Source organism: Neospora caninum, chromosome VIIb, assembly GCF_000208865.1.
Source record: "Neospora caninum Liverpool complete genome, chromosome VIIb".
Classification (NCBI taxonomy): Eukaryota; Apicomplexa; class Conoidasida; order Eucoccidiorida; family Sarcocystidae; genus Neospora; species Neospora caninum.
In genome coordinates this window covers 2,104,648-2,124,273 of record NC_018394.1, presented here as the reverse complement: position 1 = coordinate 2,124,273, position 19,626 = coordinate 2,104,648, and the positions used below count along the sequence as shown (strand labels likewise).

At 52.2% G+C, this 19,626-nt stretch overlaps 1 protein-coding gene across 1 annotated transcript; it reads right to left on the bottom strand.

The window, feature by feature from the left end:
• Nucleotides 1-692: 692 nt before the first annotated feature.
• NCLIV_026560 (Cell wall surface anchor family protein, related) lies at nt 693-11,748 on the bottom strand (the record flags this gene model as incomplete). Its single annotated transcript, XM_003882850.1, has 18 exons — nt 693-1,076; nt 1,591-1,881; nt 2,253-2,342; nt 2,796-2,937; nt 3,121-3,360; nt 3,732-3,997; nt 4,278-4,734; nt 5,094-5,256; nt 5,643-5,853; nt 6,350-6,617; nt 7,079-7,238; nt 7,341-7,462; nt 7,835-7,955; nt 8,553-8,646; nt 9,120-9,306; nt 10,508-10,591; nt 11,133-11,270; nt 11,636-11,748. The coding sequence occupies 18 exons, from the start codon at nt 11,746-11,748 to the stop codon at nt 693-695; spliced, it is 3,531 nt and encodes a 1,176-aa protein (XP_003882899.1).
• Nucleotides 11,749-19,626: the final 7,878 nt, after the last annotated feature.

Here is a 19,626-nt window from a genome sequence, read left to right as displayed (position 1 = left end):
GGCGTTACCTCCTAACCAAGAGCCGAGCGTTCAGGACTCCCACTGCCGCTGCACGGGGCAGAAAGAGGCTGGAGACAAGCGCCGGTGATGTGGTGTGTTCGTGCCCCACCTACAGTCTACAGCCCTGAAAGAAGTCAGCCAGTTAGGCGGGCGCGTACATACCAGCGCAGCAAGTCGTAAGAAGTGATTGGGAAAGTGTGATCGTTGATTCGCCTGGGGGGAGAACGGTACAGAAACAGAGATTGAGAGTCTCAGCATGATTTCCTTCGACTCCCCTTGTGCGAGAAGCTCGCATTGGAAGGGCATTTGATGACTTGCCCCCCAATTTTGAGGTTGTCGGGGGAGGCTCTGTTCGCTAAGCTATTTCCCGAAGGACAGCTTTGAAGGGAGAGAGGCATAGCAGGGCCTGCTTGCTTCCGATTAGTTGCTGTAAACACGAAAGGTTAGGCCGCAGACAGGACGTACGTTTCGTCCGCGGTAGTTACTCGCCGGGACGTATGACTCGGGTGTTAGGTGCGGCATTGCCGTCTGCCTGGCCGTCCGTCGAAATAGAGCATGTGTGTCAGTTGTCGCTGGCTAGCAAGGCCTCCGTCATGCACATATCCCCTTGAGGTCGATACGAATTTAGCGGCACAGTAAAAAGCGGAGCGACACTCAGTTGAAGAATGGAGGCGCTGCAAACGGGAGCGACGTCATCGAAGGGCGGTGGAAGGTACAACACTTTCCGAGGTGCCGTGCTCCACCTTACTGACTGATGACAGCGTTAAACTGGGGCGCGGATGGGGGTTTTGTTCCACGTCCAGATGCAGAACCTGGAGAGAAACTCTGTTCTTTTTCGTCCTCGAAGCAGTCGACACTGCTGGAGCGCTAGCCGTGGGCATGGACTGTTGCTGCTTGATTCGTCGTCGCAAACTGATGAGCTCAGCCTCTGCCAGCTCGTCGGTTGTGGGCGGCTTCGAATCTAACTCCGCCAAGTGCGGTACGTAGTGGAGCACGTGGACTCGGTACGAGGCGACTCCGCTGGCTGGATTGCCGTAGAACCTGATGGCAATTTCGAAGGCGTATGAGGCACATATCTATACGCCACCGACGCAAGACCGTCCACACATGCATGAGCGCGTTTCGGAACTCTCCCGTTACTCTGGATGTTCAGCAGCGAACCCGCTAAATGCCAGCGAATCGGCAGGGCCTGACCACTGGCATGTCAAGTCGTAGTAGACGGCCGCCTACAGAGACATTTAAGCAGTGGCGAGTGGGATCCTGTCAAGGATGTGTTCGCGAATCGACATTCCAGCAGCATCTTCACCATGGGGCTCGAAAAAAGTGACAAAGCCCAAACACATCGGAGTGGCTGTTATGACTCACAGGAGGTATCGAAGTGAAGACAGATCAGCGAGTTTCTCTACCTCCCCAACGTCCTTGATTCGGTTTCTCGCCACATTTAGGAAGTTCAAGCTTGGTAAGGGGCTGATATTAGACAATGTTCTGCGTGCAGAACATACAGAGGAAATTCATCATTTTTGGTGCTCTGTACATTTTCACGCCAACGGATTCCCGGCTTCTGGCGAGGCGCGCTACACGCTCCCTCACCCCTGCGTTTGAAAAACCCGACCCTGTGACATCAAATAGGACAGATGCATACTTGAGACCGTTCCGTTCGAGGTCCAGCCGTTCCAGGCGTTTCAGCTTCTGAAAACTGCCCGGAAGGCACCGACGAATCTTGTTGTGACTCAGATCCAGCTCTCGCAGCGCATGCAACTCTCCGAATCCCTCAGCGCTGGATATCGCGTTACCGGCCAGGTGCAAGACCGTCAGTCGTTCCCATCGGTAACTCTGTAGATCTCTGCAGTCAGTGATGCAGTTGTAGCTCAGCTCCAGTCGCTGCAGGAAAAGCAATCCTGCATAAATTCATGTCGTTTTTGCAAAGGAACCAGACTTCGCTTCCTCGTGGAAGTCTCCGAAGCGGCGATTGCCCCAGGATTGCTGCAGAGAGGTCACAGGGTTTCGGTCAGTTTCAGCAGGGTTTAGAATCCAGCTGAGAAACTAAACGACTGGGCCTGTCGGGAGTGGATCCTCCTTGCCGACTGAGGCCGAGCAGGAGGCCTTCCCACCCGCTTCGCCATCGGCACTGTTTTGAAGGCGCTCTTTTGTCTGCTTGGATCTAAAACGGGCAGTACTCAACCTGTTTGTCACAGTTGCTTGGCAGAAGGGGGCAATGCGAGCAGGTGAAGGAGCAGAGAACAGGTCAATACCTGAAGATTCGGGAAAGGCCGCGTGCCGTTCCATGCGTCGCCTAGGCTGCGTCCTCGGATCTCCATGCGGTTGCGGTTGATGCAGAGAACCTAAGGAATGACATGACTCGCATTGTCAAAACACGAGCGCTGGTTGGATCTTAAAAGCAGCTGATACTTGTCCGTTTCACGGTACCCCGCAGCTATAAGGTCGTTTTCTTCACCACCTCGAAAAAAACAGAGCTCCGTGCAAAATCTCCAAGAACCAATGAGAGGGTCCAGAAAGGAAGTGCAGTGAGATACACATCAACACTCCGCCATCGCAGTGTGCAGGCGCCCCAGACAAGCGTCGGGTTTTCGCTGAACGTGTCCGGGGACGACCTCAGGCGACGACATGCTGCCGCCCAAGTCGACACATCCCCGAGCGGTTCTCCGTGTAACCCGACTCAGCAGCACCCTCCCTCACTTTGGCTCTTCAGCAGAGTGCAGCCAAGACTGTCTAGGTCTCCACAAGGGGAAAACAGCGTCACGGTGTTCCATCGCAAACGAAGCTCTCTGGCTCACCTCCAACTTGCGAAGCTGACCAACACCAGCGATGCTTGTCAACAAGTTCCCGTCCAGATTCATCTCCGTAAGGTTCGGGAAGTTGGACGAAGTGATGACGTCTCCAAGATCTCGGAGATTGCGATCACCCAGGTCCACAGATCTGCAAGGTCAGCACGGCTCACCAAAGGGTTGACTTCACTAGTGCTATCCTGCGCCTTTTCAGACGGAGCAAAGAAACATCCACTAAGCGTGAGCAATGAAAAGCGTGTGACACTAGGCGGAACAACTGCAAGGGTGGCTTCTCGCCGCTTTTAGGACGTCCTCGATCCGGCCAGGGACTCACTCCGCCGCGTAGGGAGGCGCACTGCCGAGGAGCTGCTCCAGCAACTCCGCGGTCAGCTTTCCCGAGAAGGCCTCCCGAATGTGGACCTGATGTTTCGAGTTTACAGCAGTGCCGTCGAGGATCTTCAGACCGCTCAACAGATACAGCGTGTAGTCCCGATAGTCTGGAAGCATGCAGAGGGGATTCCCCGCCAGGTCAAGGACTTTCAGCCCGCCACGGCTTCCCAAATGAATGATCGACCTAAACAAAACAGAAGACAGAGAGCGGAACTGTTTCTGGCGGCACCTAAATGGTGCTACCGTATTCATGCTGAGTCAGGTTTCACGTGTTCACGGGTTACCATCCCAGAACGCCATCGCGACTGCGTATCCGCCCTAAAATGCATCCACGTGGCGAATCGAGTTCCTGAAGGAGATGCCGTCGGTGTGAACTGGACGTCCTTTTAAACAAGTGAGAGATGTCTGATGGAAAAAATCAAACTGACTGTGGATCAGGAGCATGCTTCACCATTACAGCTTCCGCATTTTCTATTGACATCAACTGCAGTCCCCGTGGATGGAGAAAAACGCTGGCTTCTTATTTGGTAGCTGACGCTCTTGGAGTGCACTCACCGGAAGTCTGAAAGTCGGTTATTCGACAGGAAGAGCTGGGTGAGGCTCTCAAAGCCCTCGAGGTTGGACACATGTTCGATGAGGTTGTTCTCCAGTGCAAGAAAACCAAGCTTCCGGGGCGCCGCCAGTGAGCATGGAAATTCCTTTATGACGTTCTGCGCGACATCGAGATGCCGAAGCTCCTCCAGCTGATACAGCTCTCCAAGGTCGACGAGGAGGTTGTCGGAAGCAATCACAGTCTCCAGCTTCGCGCACGCAAGTAGAGGCTGAAGAGAAAAGAGAACATAGATCGCTTAGTGACACGTCGGCATACGCATATAATTATATATATATATATATATATATATACGTAGAGGGAGACATGGAGACACCGGGGCTGTGGCGGAAGCTTGAGATGCGAGTGCGTCGCAGGCGCAGGTACGTGGCCGTTGTGATGTCGCGAAGTGTGTCGCTGCCACACAGTCCTTCACCGAACCAAAATGCTGATCATTTACGTGGTCCTTTATCAACGAAAGAATAACACGAGTCACGTAGCTGTGAGATTACCTGAAGAGAGGTAAGCTTGTTATGGCTTAACACAGCCCTTCGGAGATTTCGGAGGACACGCAAGTCAGGAATTGTTGTCAGCTTCTGGCCTGGTAATTCGATGCAGTCAACTTTTTCTGGCCAGTTTGTTCGACTGATGCCTTGCAAGGAGTTGCGCGCCAAAGGGCCAAACCCCAGGATGGGATGCATATCGTCCGTTTCATCTCCAACGCGTGCTGTCTCCTTACAACCGCATGCAGCGCCTGGAGCGTGGCGAAGCGAATCGGGCTCGGCTTCTTGTGAGTCGTAGGAAGCCTTGAGCTCGAGCGCCCTCGTGACAGATAAAAGTGCATGCGAGGAGAGCAGGTGCTCCTCTGGGTGCCGCGCGCTCACGCCCATTGCCGGTGGACACAGGGAGCAGAAAGGCAGCAAGTCGTCCGTAGAAACCGCTGACTGAGAGGCCAGCGAAGTGATGGTCCTGGGGAAGGAAAGTGGGTCAGGAAAGAGACGAAGACGCACAGAAACGCGCAGCGAGAGAGCTTCAGCGGCTGAGGCTCAGAGGCGCAGTTCGCTGGCCAACGAATTGGATCCGAATGCCTCATGAGCGCCACTGGAGCGGAGACCGTAGATCCAGAGATGGGACTTCCCAGTCGGGGCGTCGAAGCACGTATCTGTTTACGTGACCCCTGACAGGATTCAGGAGTCACTATCATCTGGACTGTCCTCCAGAGGAAAAGTCTTTCCTTTATCAGATGTAAATGTGCACCGTCACAACATCCTAGCCTCTCACTGCAGCCCTGGCCCTAAACCGAAACATGGAGAACAAAGAAGACCTACAGTCGCGCTCTGTTTTTGGCAGCAGTTTTCCGAAAGCCAACGGACTCCTCATCGAGGCTCGAGAGACGCGGCAGAGCGCTGCAAAACGCCTCCCGGGCAGATTCAACGCAGTCCACTGGGTTCCCTTTCATCCGCAAATCCCGGATATTCGGGGCACGTCTGGCTGAAAAGGAGACGAAACAGGATGCGGCAACGGCAGACTCTTTCCGTGCTGACGAGCGAAAAAGACTCTTCTCCGCTATGCCAGTCGCTGCCTCAGGGACTGGGTCAGCAGGGCTGAGGAACTACCTGACGGCGAACCCTGACAGATGCGCAGCATAACTGCGTGGTACTTCCACCTGCATATGACGAGGTGCGAATCCGCCCTAGGCGGCAATCCTGCGGCATTGCTACCACGGCTGAGCAGGCCGAGTATCTCCTATTCCGCCTGCTCATGACGGCCCCGTTATCTGAAGAACTCGGTGAAGGCGCTACACGGGAGGTGGAGTAAAGATGGAAACGACGGAGTAAGACAAAGTGACACGGCCGAGCCGTGAACCATGGGCTCACCGATAACTGTAATGCTCTGGAAGTCAGAAACTTCGTTGAAGGAGAGATCGAGAGTATGGAGTTCTGGAGCCCAGATGAAGGCGGGAACCTCCTTGATCTCATTGAACGAGACGTCAAGCACCGTGAGCCTGGGAAAGAGAGGAGGCGGATCTCCACTGCAAGGGAAAATGTCTTCAAAGGATTTAATCCTGTTCCACGGCAGCCGAAGCTCCTGCGCAGGGGACAGCCTCGCAAGTCCGACACCGAAGGAAACTTAGCGTCACAGCGCGGCGGAGCCCGAGAGAAAAACCCCGTGGAAATTCTTTCTCCGACCCATGGCTGCCTGTTTACCGAGGGACTGTGATGGTAGGCGCATTGTTCCTGAGAGGGCGTGCTTACTAAACGCCACGTCTCAGTTTATATAAAGTGAAAACGGTTTTGAAGCCGCGCACAAGCATTCAGTATATGATGCCCTAAAACGCGTTGCTACTAATGAAGAACCGGAAACGTGAATACATCAACAACTAATCCACTGAGGTAAACACTACAGGGAATCAGACAGAGGGTTTCTCGCAAATAATACAGAGCTGGGGTGGTTATGGTTATTTGTAGGATACTACTATGCCTTTTTATAGAAAGACGGAAAACCGCATTAAAAGAATGGGAAGAAACAGAATTAAAACGGGTTCGTTCTTGACACGTCTGTGCTCTCGAGATCTGGTTCTTACTCTCAGCTCGCACGCCCTCTGCAGAAATGACGGTTCGATCGCAAGCAGACCAGCGTCAGGCAGTGTGATCGCCGTCATGCTCCTGAAGTCATTCGGTGAGTTCACGTTCAACAATCTGCGAAGTTCTTCCCCATCCGGACCCCACAGTGTCTCGTCATCCAACACGCCGCGTCCTCCGAGCGGCGGGCGTTGGGTTCGGTAGGCAGGCCTATTTCCGAAGGCAGAAGGTTCCGTTTGACTTAGTCGCTGCGACAAGGAATTCTGGCTTCTAGGGGACCCAGCAACGGTTTGAGAGGACATTCGACGGGCTCCATTGGAGACCCCGCCACAGAAATTCTTTCCTGTTTCGGTGCCGTCGCATCCGGCGTCGCCGTCGAGGGGCTGCACAGAGGTTGAACTCGTGCTCGGCCGACAACCTCTTGTCAGATCCCCGCTTGCCGAGACAAAACAGCGGTAAAAGCTGAAGGCAAAGAAGGCGCGCTTTATGCAGAAGGCTCGTTAAGCCAGCGCAGAAGAAGGGGGGCCAGGCAGCGCCGTCTGTGAACTGGCCTGGCACGTCGCTATCAGTCGTAGAGGTTGAACAGTGGAAGTCGGAGAGATCCGGAAAACACAGAGAAAACGCTTGAAAGAGTGGAACTGAGATGCGGACACGGAGCGGTGTCCGGTGCTTGCTCGGCGAGAAGCACGTGCCTGTCACTGGAGGGGAGTCCCGTTTTCTCCCGGACTTACTTGAGAATTTCTAAAAACTCGCCCACTGTCACGTGCTCCTCCGCACATCCGTCAGCCGAGCATGCGGCGGGACCGAGCGGACCACGTCGGGAGGGAGTATCTGCTGAGGACCAGGGAGGCGACTGAGCCGCAGCTGAGGAGCGGCTGTCGAGTCGCTCAGCTGAATTGAGAGGAGGTAAAGGCTGTGCACTTTCCGACAGAGAGGTCGTTTCTAGGCACGTCTCACGGCGCGACCGACGCTCGGACGCCCTACACCCCTCACCGTCCCTCATTTCGCTGTGCAAGAGGCGGCCGCTCCAGGGCAATCCGAAACTGCGCTTCTCCGTGACGTACTCGATGACCACGTGATAGAGAGGAAGGACCACATCAGGACTTAGAATCCACCTGAACGAGAAAGAGTGGAGACCAAGACGAGCTTTGCGGCAGACGCCGGTGGACGCGCAGCCCCGAGGTGTTTCCCCAGATGTCATGCTTCTCTTTGTTTTGTTTGACAAACTCTCCTTGAACACGTGCCCAGGTGTACGTCTCAATCCAAACTGCATTACACCCCCAAGGAGAAGAGGTGCGATCGCGGTCACGGGTTCCGGTCAGGCAGCAGAAAGCTTTCTCTCACATCCGCCCCGGACACCGAGCGACGCAAGACAATTCCCCTTTCGCGCCGATGGACTTTTCGCGGCCTGGGAAGGCAGTTTGTGAAACGCGTTTGTCGTTCGGAAGCGGAACGGCACCATGTGACGGTTACGCTGCGCTACTTACCAGTACTTGTCATGTGGGCGGCCTTCCCTGTACCTGTAGCTTGCTGTGGAGCGGTGTGCCTGTGGGGGAGTCTTTCGCCGGATCCCGTCCTCATCTTCATCGTCATCCTCCTCCGTCGCATCTGCAGCCACATGCGCAATTTGAATGCTCGCTTCCGGCCTTGAAACCGCCGCCCGCCCGTGGAAAGTGCTCTGCTAAGGCAGCAATCTTTCCTTACAGCAGCTTGCAAACATATGCATATGTGTGTTGTTCCCTACAGCTCCACGACAAAAGGTTGCATCTATCATGGAGTTGTCTACGGTTGTCAATGCACCTCTCTATCAAAATGCAGACCCACACACTTCTAAATACACATATAGACAACCACAACAATACACATACAAATGTGTATATGCATGTTTATATATTTATATATATAAACCCCAGACCGCTTCTCTCGGTTTCCTTGCGCCGAGCGAACTCCCTTTCCGACCACGGTCCGTGTTACGTGTGAATCCTGCTTCTTCGCGGCTAGTTGGTAATGAGGTTAGGTAGGAACCAGCAAAATTTGTGCTTTGTCGACTCGGGAAGAAAACAAAGTCCACTATCGGTCTGACGAGCGGGCATGCGACCCTACAACCTGGAAGAGACGTCGCACGATCCTGTCGAAACAGGGATCCTCTTTCTTTCGTGTGAAGAAACAAGCTTAGACGAGATGATCCACGTCATGGGTTCTCACCTGTGTAGGAAACAAGGCTGTCTATGGGCTTCTTTTGCCACAGCACTGACGGCCCGCAAACATGGTCGTCGTCTACCATTAAGCAACTCAGAGTCTGAGTGCGCAAATCCAGAACAGAGTGCATTACGTTGGTCCAGTAAAAGAGCAGCGGCAGAGGCGTTTCGAGTCACGGTGGGAGTCATCCCCGTGCAGAGGAGGCAGCATACCCGCTACGAAGGTTGTCTTACACTCCAGAGATTGCCGTTGCAACGTCGGCGGATGCATATAGATACGAGGCAGGGTGCTCAAGGAGATTTTCCGCCGCCTCCTCTTCTTGTAGACTTTCCTCCGTGTTAGCAGCTAAGGGCGAGTAACGAGGAAACGCAACGGGGCTCCTGCCGGGAAGGGGCGACGCCACCAGTGACAGCATAAATTTTTCCGGTAAGGATAGATAGAGACCCGATCAGCTACGTGCTCGCCACTTGAACGGAGACAACAGAAAACCTCCTGCGTTCCCCGGATGCGTTTATGCTAGCCGTCTAGGAGAGTGTCGCTTGCCAACCAGTGGGCGGTGTAGACACAGCTCACCGGCTCGTGGATGATGGCGCGACAAATGAGGAGTTCGCCGGGGGGAAACAACATGGCATCTTTCTCAAACACCCAGTCCATGCCTTCAGCGGTCACGCAGCCGTCCTCAGTGAACAGATTCCACTCTTCGTTGGCCCGCAAAACCTCGCGAGCTCCGGCACTCGACATCTCTGTCTTGAAGAAGGAACTGCGTTAAGACACGAGCGGAACAACGCTTCCTTGCAGAACCTCGCATGCTTCCATAGACGGAGACTCCGTCTCGATGCTCGGCCTCCCTCCTTCTCTCGCTGCTCTCGAGGTCAGTTACAGCGGGTATCCCCAAAACTGTGAAATCAACCCGCCTCGCGCTAGCCGTCTCCTTGCTGTGAAACGTGACAACGAGGCAGCGTTGTACAACGAATGTGCCAAGGTACGAAAGTCTCCACATATTTATCTATAGACGCATGCGCATGCGTACATCTGTTTGTATTTAAATACATATATGTATATATATATATATAGAGAGAGAGAGAGATCTTAGCGAATGCTGGCGTGTGGCGCTGGTTGTTTGTGCGAGCACTGGCGTGTAACAAGGTATGCCTGTCCGTTTCCGCAATAGAAGGCTGTGCGGAAGTGTGTTTTTGCCCCCGTACAGATGTCAGTATGGTTCAGTGGAATTCATCTCTTCCGTTTGTGCTTATGGCGCGGCCTACCGAAGTCGAGGTGCTTCCGCAGCGTACAGGGACGTACAGAGGGGGACAAAGGGATGAATGCCTCTGTCCTTCGCTTTCTCAGCCGGCAAAAAGCCGCGCCGACACGCCCTAGGAAGGTTGTGACAGAGGATCCAGGCCCCAACGTATCGCCAGCATTCCCGCCTTATGCCACAGGCCTTCGCTGAGCAAACTATCCCGCAGTCTTTTATCTCGATATTCCGCCCTGTGTGCGCTGGCGTGCCTCGTAAGGGGCTGAGGCCTGCTTTGGCTCTTTACAGTCTCCCAGATCAGCGCAAAGAACAAGAGAGAAAACCCCGGGAAGGTACCCTTCTGTTTCAGTAAATGCACCATAGGTCGCGCCTTGATAATGGAAGGATGAAAGGGGTTCATAATATATACAAACACAGGTGTATATATGTATGTGAAGTCGAGTGCACTTGTTCGACAGGAGCACGTCGTTATCGATACACGGATCAACTGTGCGCCCTCGCGTCGACTAAGGAGTCACCTTTCCTATGGAAATCAGTCTCGGTCCAAGCAATGTACAATGCCTGATGGCAAATATCCTTTTGAGAAGTGTCGTCGTTCGACGAGATAGACAGGTGAGCAGGCCCTCAGTGTTTGATATGTGCCGCCCCGTTCCGTCTTGCCAAACGCTCGAAAGTGCCGAAACAGGCAGCTCAGGCAGGGGCGTACCAGTGCACCTCCTGAGGCGCCGCCGGGTCAACTCCGTAGAATAAAACTTCGCTCCGCGCCCCGCCACCTTCGACTAGTCTACCGCTGAACCCGCAACACGGACGAACAAGGCATTCTTCGCAGCAAATTCTGGGTACCTCCTGTGTTGTCAGTACCTCTCCTCCTGTTTGGTGTCACGCGGCTTTTTCTGCAGCCGCACGCAGATAGGCACGCACGCTTGTGATGCGTCCTGGCTTTCTGGCAGCCCTGGAATGCGAGCGCTACACGTCGCGTTGAAATATCTCTTGTGTACGGGAGACTGCAAGGAAGTGTGGGCGGGTTTGGAAGATTCAGCGCGAGTAAAAGTCCTCTGTGGGGTGCACGTGTTGCACACCTTCGAAGGAACGGCACGACTTGGACGTTTGCTTGTTGGATGCCTCCCGAGGTTTTCACACAGGCAGTCTGGGTTCATAAGCAATCTTGGTCCCATGGTTGTGTATCGGAAAGAAACACTGCTCGAACCACAGACCCCGTGTTTCCAAGTTCCTTCATCTGGGGGAACTGCGGTCACTCTTCGAATTTTAGGAACGCTTTGAGAAGAAACGCTTGCGGCGGTCTTGCCTCCGACACCGTCGTACAAGCTCACTGGTGTTCATTGAAGCGCAGTTCAAGAAGCCGGTTGTGGATTTTCGTGACTGCCTTCACTTGAACGCCTTTGAGGCTTAAAGGATGGAACTCTTTGAGGTGGAATCGACTGCTGATCAGCTGGACAACATCTTTGTACCTGAACGGGCAAGACAGAGTAAACAAGCTTGTGCGCCAAGGCTGCCTGTCAGCACGGAGGCGAATACAAGGGAATATTTGTGTCCGTGTACGCTGGCATGCACATATATGCAGTGTTGTGTGTTTGCAGTACTTGGAAGGCCCATTTGAACGAGTCTTCGATAGCTTGGACAGGCATGATCGACCTACAGAAAAGTTGTCTTGAGTTGCCTTGCGACGTGGTCTTGGGAGGAAACTATCCACAAAGACTGGACAACCCACCAAACTGTTTGACGCGGAGAAGCTGAAGGATCAAGAGCCTGAGTGCGTCCTCGGAACTCAGCCTGGAGGAACGAGGCACTTGATTCGCAGTCTTCCTTTGCCTACCAATCATGAGAAGGCGTGCCTCTTTCGAGGAAGACATTTCCTGCACTTTCGTGCTCCCATAGAAGGCTCCGCTCCGCTCGCTGCTTCAGTTCGTCCATCCGATCTACAACCATGTGCTTGACGACTAGCGACTCACGCAAGGCTTCCTCGACGATTTTTACCGATTGAGCCTTAAGGCGCTGCTTGGTTGAAAGGACGGAGACTGGGCTCTGACTTAACACCTGCAAGCAGAGAGGACCAGCGACGGTTGAGTTCCCCAGGACACAAATGTATGAGATTGAGTGTGTTTGGATGCAGTGGCGCACGGACAGAAGGGATGAGTCCTCTCAGGGTGTAGGTAGCACAGACGACCAAAGATTGGGTCTGAGGGTACGAGAATAGCAGTAGAAACACATAGCGACATGCAAATATCTACATCACATATTACAACTAATCCACCGGTAAGAATAGGTAGAGTAAATAATAACATAAGAGCAGTAAAGATAATAGACCAAATATATAAGATATAGTTTTTAGCTCCTGCACGTCGATACCAAAGGGTGTGGATAGATCCTACAAGTTCGGTAGGCAAGCAGAGAGGTACCTGCGAAGTTGGGAGAACCGGCCGAGGCAACCATCATTGTGGCCGTTATCGAATTGCCTTAACTAGGAGAGACAAAACGGTGTAATGGTATTTTATATGGCTCTACGATGAGAGATGAGGCGTCGTTCCTTCTATTCAACTGCATTTCACTTCACCGCCTTCATGTTCGCTCAGAATGACACTGTTTGTTGACCTTGGGAAGACCAGTCGACGCCCCCGTTTCACCAAGGTTTCTTCTGCATGCTTTGACCACGGGAGCACTCTTTGTCTCCTATCCCCTTACGAAGAGCAGCTACTGGCAGCGTGTGTGCGGGTGCTAGGTCACCTGGTCCTGGACCTCTCGCAACAGCGACTTTTTGGCCTTCCAATTCGCCTCGTGCAGACGGTTTGCCTCTGTCGTCGCGGCCACAAATCGACGCCTGAGGAGTCGGAGTCGCGTTGTATAGTAGAGCTGCTTCCTGGTGTAGATCTGACAGACGACCTGGACAATCTTTGCGTCTAATCGAGTCTTGTTGAAAATCTGCACGCAACAGTTTCCCGCTCCCAATTTTCTAGAGAGGGCTCTGCGGGCTTTGTCACTAGGACCTGCAAACGCATCATATCCGTGCTGAGGCAGGTGCGATCTGTTGACCAACCATGAACGTGGTACAGGACAGGGTTGCCTGGCTCACCGCGGCACCGCAAAAGTGCTCTTGCATGTAAGGTAGGCATGCATAAGTACACTTGGGCGTGTGGATGCAACAGCATCCTTCCATGTGGACATATACAGATGCATATGCGTTTACGTGTACCTGTCTGCGTATATGCATATAAAAAGATACATGTACCAATTCAGAGCTGTTTCACCTGAAGGTGGGGAAGATGGAAAATGCAAAAGGTCTCAAAGTTCTTCATTTTGCAAACTGGATTCGGCGAGGTGTTGAAATCCAGGTCAGCCATGTGCAGTTCCACGAGTTCAGGCAGGAGCGCCAAGTGAAACACTTCGGATAGATCTCTCACTCTGTTCAAAATAGAACACATCAGAGACACAACCCGTCTGTGCGTTTCTATCAATGACGGACAAGGCAGGACCATGGGCATACAACGCACCGTCTGAGGGTAAGCCTGTGTTGTTCTCTGTTTATCTCTCGTGTAGACAAAAAATGAGGAACGAAAAATGGCAGGAAACAAGGGAGCGAACATACACACGGATTATGCGGCGTAGGCGAAGAGGAGAGGTGCTGTATGTTGAGGATGGGACGCGGCCAGCGTCCCTTAGCGCGACCTGTCCACAAGAAACATAACTCTACGACATCTGCCCTCGCCTCAGCATACTTTTTTACTTTCAGTACAAGGACCGAGTCGTGCATTCGTGGACGCATGAGCGTTCAGCCGTGTGAATGCATACATGCGCGTAGACACACACATGGACCAGCATTAGGATATATGTCTATACAGATGCGTAGCTCTGTTGGTTCATTCTCTCCACGTTTGCATGCCGGGGAAGGCCAGGAAGATAGGTACATCACGAGAATGGAGGAAACTCGCGATCGGAAACGCATCTTGCCATACATAGCGGCGCTACAGTCCACGCAAGCATGAAGAATGTACCAAACGAGTTGAACCTGTTAGAGGCGAGATTAACCCTTTGCAACTTCAGGCTGTCACGGAGTCCACGGCCGAGCTCTTCGATTCTGTTTCCTGGCGCATGCAGCTCGACGACTCCGGAAGCGTGGTGGAGACCACTGAGAGTCCGCAGTCTATTTGACGCAATTCGCAGCGTATGCAGCTGGCTCAGGCCTCTCAGGTGGGACCCGAGGGTGGTTATTCTGTTGAAGGATGCGTCAAGGAACTGGAGATCCGCGACTTCGGACAGACCTAGAAGAACAAGCACAAGTATTAATTGGACCGGCAAGGGCGCGGTGTCGAGGACGGTGGTATCGCCTCTCCGGTCCGGCGAATCCTATCTTTGTGGTGTCAGCGTGCGATCCCTTTAACCAATCCCTCAGAAGATCTGCCACAGGGACAGAGGCCTACGGTTGTACGGTCTCAGGCAGAAGCACCGGGGGAAAGAATAGAAGGGTAACACAGCTGTGCACGCGTTGATAGCGTTGTATATGTGTCGAAGGGGAAACATACCGGCAAACGTGCGCCTGAAGAAAGGCTCGAATGCCCATCAGTGTCCCTACTCCTCTGCCGTTATACCTATTGGCCTCACGCTTTGCGTTCTCTCTGTTTCTGTCGTCCAGCTCTCCACACACTGTGATCTGCCTGTTACTGTCGCCTAAACCCTGGTTCCGTCCGTGTCCTCTAGCTGTCTGATGAACGCCACACAGTTCATTTTCCCTTTTGATTCGGACCTTCAAGCGATGGTATTTTATTCTCGGAGACAACGAGCCTCCTCAGAAATCTGCAACTTCCAATTCCCGCCAGGCTCGTCAGCCCCTGACTAACGAGAACCAGCTCCTGCAGGTTTGGGAAGCGTCCGAAAGTCGAAACGGGAATAAACTTTTCCATAACGAGCTCGAGCTTCTTAACTTCATCCAAACAGTCTTCAAGTAGAAGACTCCTGATGTCGTTCGCCGACGCAATGTGGTGTAAACAACGCTCTTCATCCCTGCGAGCACCCACCGCAAAAGCCGTCACGCAGGACGACTAGGCCGTGATAGGGAACCGTGGAGGCTTCTAAGGACAGGTGCATCCACGGTCGGCAGTGATGGAGATGAGGCTAACAGTTGCCTTCAGCGTTTGTAAATGCGGAAAAAACGCTCTGGAACTGAACCTGCACACGCGAAGAAGCAGCTCTCTGTTTCTTTGTCTTACCGGGTTTGGGGATTGTCCACTTCTTGTTGGAGGCCGAAGTCTTTCAACAGCACAGCTATGCATCGTTGATTGCATGCTTATACGAATACAGGCGTATGTATGTGTAAATATCAGTGTCACTTTAGCTCCACTTTTCCCTCCCACCATGGTGAAAAACGAATCTCCTGCTGCCTTGCGCAAGAAGAGTGAGAAAGTGCTTGTCCCTCGTCTCAGCGCTACGGGGCATGAAGCCTTGGTATCCTGTATTACAGATATGGATATGTAAGTGAAAGGGGAAATATACACGATAAAGTGGAGTCTATGTATACATCTTTCACTATGCGTATCTGGCCCTCGCTCACCATGGTTCCTCCTTTTTACTGCTGATCCCATAAGGCGGCAGAGGGTAATCTCGTCCCCTTGCATCCGTCGCGCCGTCAGATGGACACTTTAGTTTGCGTCTTGACCCAGTCTGAATACCGTCACGCGAACAGTCTCGCCCCTGCAGGCATACGAAGTTGTTCCTCCCTGAACAGAAGGGAATTTCGTACGGGGCGGAGACCGGGGAACCCCGCCCCTCTCTCGGGCTTTCGCTCCCGTCTTCTCCTGCATCGTTGGTCGGCTCATTCAGTCGGTTGAAGACTAGCATGGCTGAGGGAGTCGAGGGACGATTTGCGGGAAAAGACGAAAACGAAGAGAGATGCGGAGGCAAGTGAGTTGGAGTTCCTTGTTCGCGGCGGCGTCATCCAAGCTGATGAGCCGGCGACAATCTTGACCTGTGTGCTACGGGGATAATGGCAACGCAACTTTCCAAGCCGTCGTCTCGTGCCTCTTGGATATAAATGTTTTGGAAGAGGAAACAAACAGGGAGGCCGAAGGCGTCTGGGTCCGTGTTTTTCCTCCAGCCCAAATGTGAAAACGTTGACGGAGCAGGGACGCGAATGAGGGTGATGCCGCCCTGAGGTAAAGCGAGGCATCTGAAAACAGGATTGGAGCGCCGCGAACACCACCGCACACGGCCGATCCGCAGGAGGAAAAGGTGGGACGAAGATACAGATGATGATGGAGAAGGTGATGATGATGAAGCGGGAGGAGAGGAGGGAGTATCTCCCTCTCTAGTCTGTGTAGTATCAGGAGATGAGCATCTAGGGAACTGAGGCGACTGGCAAACGCTTCTCTCGGCCAGCGTTCTTGGAAACTTACAGGGCCCAGGTGCCAGATACCACTCTGAAAGTGGAAATGGATTTTCCGCAGTTCCACAGCGGGACAGCAAGCTCGAGCAAGTGAGACAAAGAAGTGTTGCATTGCAGAAAGACGGGGCGAGTCGCGCACCGCCCGGTGCATCTAAACCTGGCGGAAATCTTGATGGCCCCGCGGTTAGAAAACACTCATGCTCCCTCTTGGAACCGGAAGGCTCCGTGCTAGCTTCCACGAAAGAGCCTTTTTCGAGTACGGGGTCATTTCTAGAGAAGATCGACGGCAATTCTCAGGGGGACAGCTCCGGAGAGGAACCTGATTCCTCGACGCGAGAGACATGGCCACCAACCACATTACGGAAATGTCGGCAAACTCATAGACGGCCTAAACCCTGTGTTCTGAAGACACCTTTTGTTGGGGAATGCGATCGATTTCTATCGTGTTTCACGATATGCGGAGGTCCGTTCGCTCATTCGCAGCACCTCACGACCTAACCCTTCGACACATGTTAATTCAATTGTGATCGTTTGCAGAAACCTGTGTGCACATATTGTTGCGGGTGAACAACAGTCTGTGAGGGTTATAGATCCATGATTTACTGCACTATAATCGCAGATTAGTTACGGTACTGTCTTGGGCAACAGAAGGCAGACTTGAATGCATACCTGCCAAATCGTAACAGGATAGAAGCCCAACACTTTAGCATACTGAAGAGTGGTCACTACGTTTCCAACGTATACACTCGAACAGTAGGGGGAAAGGGATCTATGGAAACCGCCGTGTCTTCTACAACCGTCTGGTTTATTGAAGTTTCTTCACCACCGCTGTCATCCATGTGGTTTTTCTTTTACGCAGATGCATGCAAGGTTGTTTTCGCTCCGCTTTCTTCTTAGCACACACTTGACAGTCGACTGAGAAAAGAGATGCATCTGTGCTGATCAAACATAAAATTGAAATTTCGAAGTGAGGGCAAAAGATCAATCTCTTTATCGGCGGGAGCTCCGTGGTGTATTAACCGCCTCTTGAGTATGCTTGTCAGCGACTCTGCAACAAGAAGAGCGGAAACATGTTTTCTCTATTAAGTTGCTCTACGAGGAAGCACCAATTTCACTTGACTCGACAAGGAGGAACACGGGATGAGGATCGTTGTCTGTGTGTGTTTCTTCGAAAACGAATCGGGAACAGTTAAGGATGTGGTAACTCGGAGTCGAATCGAAAGATGAGAAACTGTAAGTTGTAGTCGTTACTTCCTGTAGGACTCTGTGGAATCAAGCAGAGTTAAACATCGAGGGGACCGTATCACAGACCCAGACGTGTTGAGGAAGAAAAAGCGAAAGTGAGAGACGGCCCCAAGGTCTCAGGGAATTTGTATTTCTGCTTTTCAAACGGAAATCGTAGAACAGATCCAGGTAGCAACGTAGAGGGGACGCGGTTTCTGACAGCCATGATGCGAGTAAGATTCAGAAAAATAACCTGTTTAGAATGACAAAAGTTTTAGCCATGGTGTGGTTTAGCAATCTTAGCAACTTCCGTTTATGTTACTGAATAATTTGAAGCTGGAAACTCACAGCACGCACCCCCCCTCCGTTCCTCACAGCGAACAAATGCGGCCGCTGACTCCTGCTGAAAACAGCGCTGATGATCACCGAGATGGTTTTTTGCAAACGTGGAAGCGTAAATAGACGACTACCGAGGCCATTACCGTTAATATCTACAGACCGATGTGCTCCGAACAGACGAAAATTCAGAGGGAGACGGCCGAAGTGAATATGATGATATTCGTACAGATTGTAAACACAGAAACACAGACATTCAAGATCTGAACTAGCAGTCCAAATCGTAGTATACAGTCCCCAGAAAAAGCGGATAAATCACCCTTTCTCAGATATCAGTGCTTCGTGCGGCCCGCGAAAAACAGCCCACAATTCAGGCCTCCAAACGCCATAGAAAAACGCACCCTGTAGCCGCAGAGAGGGCAGGAGCACCACCGCTACAAATGGCCCTGTTGTCTCACGAGCTCAAAGAACCTCTAAAACTCTTGAACAGAGATGTGGTCGAGTCAGCGGAAGTGTGTAGTTTTGTACAGCTCGGTTGCGCAATGAAACGCAGGAAAAAACTTCATCGAACAAGATGGAAAGGCTTCCTGCAATGACTTGATTTGCTCATCAGCTACTCACGCCGCTCGCGTACTCCGCGAGTTTATCCTCACGTGACGACGATTAACTCACCACGAAAAGAGAAAGCAAGTGTCTACGCACCCGCCCCTGTGAGGTAGTGCAAAAAAACAAGACTGTTAGAATCTGCGACACTGACGTTAGTCTCGTGCAAACAAAGCAAGCGATACCCGTTTCTGTATGGCTGCTACATTTCCATGCATTGCTGCGAAAGCAACAACTGCACATTCAAAAAGGCGACTGGTCCCATCCAACAGGGGCCAACGGCTGATGAGCATCGATGATCCACTATTCATGATCATGACTAGTGAAGTAAGTACTCCTGTTCATAGCAACCTAAATCCAGATTTCTCTGTGACTCACTGCCCAGTAAGAAGCCGTATCTGAATCACCTAAAGCACTGCTTCCCTCCATTATCTCCTCAATCTACGCATATAGAACGATGAAGAAGAGGGGTGACTTGTACATGGCAACTTAATATCGTAAGTTCAAGGCCAATTTCTTTTCTGGAAAGGACCTCATCAGGCAAAGCGCTACGTCTCCGTGCAATCTATGGTAAACGGAATGTGATAGCTATCGATTCCTACGGCTCTCGTTCAATAGCGCATTAGCAGAGATGCCAGGGTCACGCGGTGCCAGTCTGCAAAAGTTAACCTCCAGTTTCTCGTCGAAAATCTCTCTTCTTGGAGGATTCACGACACCCCTGAGAACAGATAAGCCTCCTGGCCATATTGTCGGTCTCTTCAGCAACAAATTTGCCACATGGCACGAGAAAGATAGACGGCTGGATCTCGACTGGGAAGACATACGGAGAAATGGGAACCGGGAACAAGCAAGCGTCGAGGTTCTCCCTGCTCTAGTGAAAAATGTCTATTTCACACAGAATGTACAGAAATTTACGTACTGTATACAAATAAAAATTTATATGCATCGCCTCCAGGATACGAACAGACGCATGTGGACGCTGTGCCGTTCCTTCGTTGCCAGATTCTGCATCAGGGATCTCCCCAAGCTTCACCCTGTGGTAAGCAAATAATAGTTCATAACCGCATGCGCCCGGCCAGATGTACACGTAAATCGAAAATATACATTTCCCTCGTCTTCCTGCTCGCGTTTCTCCTGCGCTCCCCGGTCAGAATGTGCACTGACTCTCCTCTTTTACATTCTGTCAAGTACCACGCCTTTCGCATTGCTTTCTCCGTTTACGAGATGGTCTCGACAGCTACGTCCTTGCAGCTTTCTACACTTGCATCGGC